Raw genomic sequence first — 6,000 nt, 5'->3', positions numbered from 1 at the left:
GGGCTTGTTCAGCCTGGAGAAGAGGAGGCTCAGGGGCGACCTTATCGCTCTCTACAGATACCTTAAAGGAGGCTGTAGAGAGGTGGGGGTTGGCCTGTTCTCCCACGTGCCTGGTGACAGGAAGAGGGGGAACGGGCTAAAGTTGCGCCAGGGAAGTTTTAGGTTAGATGTTAGGAAGAACTTCTTTACTGAAAGGGTTGTGAGGCATTGGAACAGGCTGCCCAGGGAGGTGGTGGAGTCACCATCCCTGGAAGTCTTCAAAAGATGTTTAGATGTAGAGCTTAGGGATATGGTTTAGTGGGGACTGTTAGTGTTAGGTCAGAGGTTGGACTCGATGATCTTGAGGTCTCTTCCAACCTAGAAATTCTGTGATTCTGTGATTCTGTAATCAACTGGGTTGGTGAGAGTGGTCTGAATGATTAAAGAGAAAAGAGAGGGCAAACCAGGAGAACCATGGGAAATGCAAAGGTCCAGACAGGCAGCTGGGAAAGGGGACATTAACCTGTCTGACCGTAAGCAACCAGGAAAAACCTCCAGTGGCCCCGTTGTGTTTGAGGCACTTCCTTGGACTGGCAGATGTCATTAAAGACCTGCAGGAGGCCGGAGCCCTTTGGGAAAATCAGGTGGAGCCAGGTGGAGTTCCCAGGGCACCTCCACTGCCAGCAGTGGTCTTTGTCCCTGTAACTGCAGCCCAGTACAGGAAACCCCTTCAAAGACAAACCTCTTCTTCAGTGGGTTCCTGGTACTGACCTGGATTTGAAATGGCTACTGGAAACCTGAGATACTCTCCTTTATTCCTAATAGACTTGTGAACATCCGTTAATCTTCCTGGGTCATCTCTAGCAAACTCAGGCTGAAAAACTCAAGTATAGAATGCTTGAAATGGCTGAGCCAGAACCCATCAGCTTGCCCCAATTTGGAAATGGTGCTCCAATTAAGGTTTGAAAACAAAAAGTGTGGAATGACTATGCAGGTCAATGTGCAGAGTAAGGGAAAGTCACACATATTGTGCTGGAGTAACAGAAGGCAAAAAGCATTGCATTGTGCCTCAGAATAAACAAGGAGATCTAATCCAGTTCATCCACGAGGAAAAGCAGAGAGAGAAAGACGTTGAGTTTGGCCTAACATGAAGAAGGATGTGCATCACTGGTGAAGGAACCGTCATTCGTGCCATCACCCATGTGAATTACACAAGCACCAGCACACCGAATGGTAACCTGTCCGTCCCGGCTTGGTATTCCCACAGGGCGGGGGAAAGGGAGCCGACAGCCAAGGGACACATTTGGGTGTGGAAGGTGGGGCCCAGCAGAGACAAGGAGTCAAATCCGGGGCCAGGCGGGTGGCAGAGCCCCATGCCCCATGCAGGGGCTGGCTGGGGGTCCCGTCTGCTGCAGCCAGCGCACGTAGCATGGCAAGAGGAGGGCTCCCTGCACATCACTGGGCACAGCCTGGCCCCGCAGGGGCTCTTCCTGACATCCCTGCAGCTCCTGGCAGGCTGCAGTGAGGTGTCCCTCAGCCTTCCCTCCTGTGCTCCCAGGGCACAGGGCTGCCTCTTGCCCAGCTCACTGCCCACCATGAACGTCCAACACAGCTGCTTCCCAGGTTGGGCCTTGCCCAGGGTCAGTCTCCTGCAGGGGCAGAAAATGGCCCTTGTCCTGGTGGCTTTTCATGGCCTTCCTGTTCTCTTCTCATCCTTGATCTCTTTTTACTGAATACAGAGGCCTCGGTGAACATTTTGGTTCTGACTAATACCAAGAAAACATGTCTACTTCATCTCTGTCTGCTGCTATGAGCTGTCTGTGAGACATGGATTTGCTATCAGATCTTTTCCTCTGACAGTCTCAGCAATGCCTGGTGATTGGACAAGACATGGGAATTGCACACAGAAAAACACTTTTACTGTGAGCAATATCAAGAACTGGATCATGTTTCCAATACCAAGCACTCGATCTGGTTTCCCCCAAAGTGGGGGAGTCCTCCTCAACCGGAGATACCCCAAACCCAACTGGAAATGGGCCTGGGCTGCCTGGTGTAGGTGTCCATGCGTGGCTAGTGGTGGTGGCTAGATGGGCTTTGGAGGTCCCCTCCAAAGGTTGCAGGGAGGGAGTGCCTGCCAGGGCAGAAAGGGCAGCCAAAAATGACACCAGGGCTTTCCACCACGTTGGAGCAGGGATCTTCATCCCACAACCACTGCTGTACCTGAGAAGAATTTATGAGAAATGAGATCCACAGAAACTGCCTACCTGCTGGTTCCTTTATTTAGTTAGCTAGAAAGAGCTTAGAAGCACCTCTACATGAGGACTTTGGGTTAGAAGAAAAGGTAGACGAGGAATAGAAATATCTTAAATTTATAAAATAAAGAAATAAAAAATTATTTAGCATATTGGAATAATATTGAAAAGAATGAACAATTTTTGAAATATATGAACAAAGATGTTTCTGCCTTGTCCACATACATTTCAGGGAATCAGATGCAAAAGATGGGTTCCTCTCTGAAATACTGAATATTGCGATAACATCCTCAGTGCCTCCTTGAGCTCTTTATTCCTCATGCTATAGATGAGGGGGTTCACTGCTGGAGGCACCACCGAGTAGAGAAATGACACCACCAGGTCCAGGGATGAGGAAGAGGTGGAGGGGGGCTTCAGGTAGGCAAACGTGGCAGTGCTGAGATACAGGGAGACCACGGCCAGGTGAGGGAGGCACGTGGAAAAGGCTTTGTGCCGTCCATGCTCAGAGGGCATCCTCAGCACAGCCCTGAAGATCTCCACATAGGACACCACAATGAAAACAAAACAACCGAAGACTAAAGAAATACTAAACACAAGTGCCCCAACTTCCCTGAGGTAGGCATTTGAGCAGGAGAGCTTGAGGATCTGGGGGATTTCACAGAAGAACTGGTCCAGGGCATTGCCTTGGCAGAGGGGCAGGGAAACTGTAGTGGCCATGTGCAGGACAGCGTTGAGGAAGCCACTGCCCCAGGCAGCTGCTGCCATCTGGGCACAAGCTCTGCTGCCCAGGAGGCTCCCGTAGTGCAGGGGCTTGCAGATGGCAACGTAGCGGTCGTAGGCCATGACAGTGAGAAGGGAATACTCTGCTCCAATCAGGAAAACCAAAAGGAAGACCTGTGCAACACATCCTTGATAGGAGATGGCCCTGGTGTCCCAGAGGGCATTGGCCATGGCTTTGGGCAGAGTGGTGGAGATGCTGCCCAGGTCGAGGAGGGCGAGGTTGAGGAGGAAGAAGTACATGGGGGTGTGGAGGCGGTGGTCGCAGGCTACGGCGCTGAGGATGAGGCCGTTGCCCAGGAGGGCAGCCAGGTAGATGCCCAGGAAGAGCGCGAAGTGCAGGAGCTGCAGCTCGCGCGTGTCTGCAAATGCCAGCAGCAGGAACTCGCTCACAGAGCTGATGTTGGGCATTTTCTGACATTCTCTGTTGGAGAGAAAAAGGTAGAACAAAGTTAGAACTGATTTGGATGAGGAAAACTTATTACAAGTCTTAGAGAACCCCCAAACAGAGCCTCTCTCTTTGCACTAGAACCTTTCTGCAGCTTTCCTGCTTGAGTTGTGGCTGGTGCTGGCTGACAGTGGCACTGGGTGCAGGGGCTGCTGTGGGCTGCAGAGGAGTCCTACCTGCAGCAGGAGGGAATCAGGAACATGGGGGAAACTCAAGTTCAGTCCACTTGTCAAGTCAATGAGTTTGCAGAGTTTTCTTGCAAACAACTCATCTGAATGCAGAGCAGAGCTGCAGTGTTTTACTTGCTTTAATGTTATTCGGTTGACCCTGTAACTCTTTGGTGAATTATTGGAAGATTTAACTCTGTGACTTTATATGTGTGCTCCTGGTGAAATCCTGCGGATGCCAGGAGGCAATGGCACTGTCCCTTGGTGAAGAATGAGTGGAGCAGATCTGCCCAACAATGAGCTTGGGCATGAGAAGAAACAGGAGACAGCTGAGAGCAGAGAAGCCCAACTCAAAATACAGATGGACAGAATCCTGACCTTATCTTCAGGTTCCTGATCAGTATCTCAGCTCTTCCGTCCTAGCCAGTGGTTCAGGAGGCTCAAACCTGCTGCCCACAGACAGCCATCCAGCAGCACAGACATGGCCTTAGCAAGGAGGTGTCTTCTCCTTGGGGCACCTGGATAACACAAGGAAGCCACGAGAGAGCTGCATCCTGCTGGAGAGCAGCCTGCAGCCCAGAAGGATGCCCCACGGACAGAGCTGGATATCTGCAAGCTTGCGTGTGCCAATATCCTAGCTGCACTCCTGCAGTGTTCTAGCCACCCCTGTCTTATCTGACCAGGGGTAGCTAGGTTATGACACTCCAAGGGGCTTCTGCCAGACTTCCTCCCCTCGCAGGGCAACCCAGCAGGACTCTCAAAGCCTACTGCATTGCCCACTGCCCTCCCAGAAACAAGACCCAGCAGGAGACCCTTCCAGGACCTGCAGCTGCATGGCCCTGCAGCCAGACCCTTACCTTGTCAAGGGCAGTGCATGTTTCTCCTGCAGGCAGCTCTCAGCATCCTCCCACTGCCAAGTGCCTCCAAGCCCTCTCTCCTTCTCTCCCTGTGCCACCTGCGGTCAGAGCCCTCAGTCCTGCTGCACTGTGCAGAGGAGCTGCTCCTGGGCACAGCTGTCTGTCTGCTTCGTGGGACTTTCTGAAATGTGTTTTCTCTGTCGCACGAGCCCGGCCCAGCTCAGCAGCACAGCACCAGACCAAGGCATTGCAATCACCCCTCTGGGGGCTTTGCTGATGAGCCCACAAGCCTCAGACAATTGAAGACATCTCTCTAGGAGTCTAAGTCAGATGCAAGTTTTCTGCAGTGTCCCCCTGAGGGCCAGCACTGACATAGCCTCCCTTGGAGCTCGTTAGAGCAGAACCCTGGAGGCAGTGAGGACAAGGAGACAAAGGCAATGTGAAGGTGACACTGATGTGTCGGAAAACTGGATGTGTTTCAGCAAGCAAAAGGGCCAGGCCTTGACCTCCAGCCCCTGGCACAGGAGATCCTTTCCCTTTACACCTTGCTCAGGGCTCCTCCTGGCGCAGTAGGAGATGGGGATTTCTTTCTCTTCATGTCCCGTCTCAACATCCTGAAGTCAAGATTGTGGCATTATTCCTGTCTCATACCGTTTTCTCCTAGAGAGGAAAGCTACAGCAGCTCCAAAACCACCCTTCAGGCTGTCAAAGGCTCCTTTTGCTCTGCTTGGATGCTCTATGCCACAGGGCCAGATAAACCCAGATCTCTCAGAACCTCTACACAAGGCAGGTGCTTTAGGCCCTGAACCCCACCTTGGCAGTACCTCTCTGGGTACTGTCCTGAATCTCTCCAAAATGAGGGGCTACTCATTGGGACACCCCTGTGCAGGTGGTGTCACACCATATTGGAGCTGAGTCTGATAACTCAGATCTTCTTGGTGGCCATGCTCCTCGTAAGGCAGCTCTGTAAGTAGCTGGCCTGCTTCCTGGTGAGCAAGCACCACTGCTCAAATGGCATCCCTCGGGGTGCCCAGGCCCTCCTCCTCCTGGACACTCCTCACTCAGCAGGGTCCCAGTCCTGATGTGTGGGGTTCCTCTTCCTCCAGTGCAGGATTGGGCTCTTCTCCTTGTAAATGTCAAGACATTTGTATAGGGAAAATCCTGTAGTTTCTCAAGGTTCCCCTGGACAGATGCTCCATTCTGTCAGCTCTTAATGTCTGCAGGAAGAGGGCTCACCCTAATTGTGATGATCTGGGGAACTACAGGCCTGTCTGTCTGACCTCTGAGCCGGGGAAGCTCATGGAGCATATTGTCTTGAGTACCATCACACAACAGGACAACAAGGTGATGAGACCAAGTCAGCATGAGTTTACCAAAGCAGGACCTGCTTGACAAATCAGATCTCAATCTATGAGAAGGTGATGTGCTCACTGGATGATGGAATGGCTGTGGATGTGGTCTACCTAGACTTCAATAAGGTTTCTGAAGCCATTTCCTGCAGCATTCTCCTTGGCAGAAAC

General features: G+C 52.0%; 1 protein-coding gene across 1 annotated transcript; it reads right to left on the bottom strand.

Annotated features, from left to right (window-relative positions):
* Positions 1-2,459: 2,459 nt before the first annotated feature.
* On the bottom strand, positions 2,460-3,419 carry LOC137846836 (olfactory receptor 14A16-like). Its single transcript, XM_068664945.1, has one exon. The coding sequence runs from the start codon at positions 3,417-3,419 to the stop codon at positions 2,460-2,462; it is 960 nt and encodes a 319-aa protein (XP_068521046.1).
* Positions 3,420-6,000: the final 2,581 nt, after the last annotated feature.

This window comes from Anas acuta, chromosome W, assembly GCF_963932015.1.
Source record: "Anas acuta chromosome W, bAnaAcu1.1, whole genome shotgun sequence".
Lineage (NCBI taxonomy): Eukaryota > Metazoa > Chordata > Aves > Anseriformes > Anatidae > Anas > Anas acuta.
This window is presented reverse-complemented; position numbering and strand designations above follow the sequence as displayed.

Coding starts and splice junctions, on each gene's coding strand:
- LOC137846836 (XM_068664945.1), bottom strand. CDS start 3,419: ATGCCCAACATCAGCTCTGTGAGCGAGTTCCTGCTGCTGGCATTTGCA.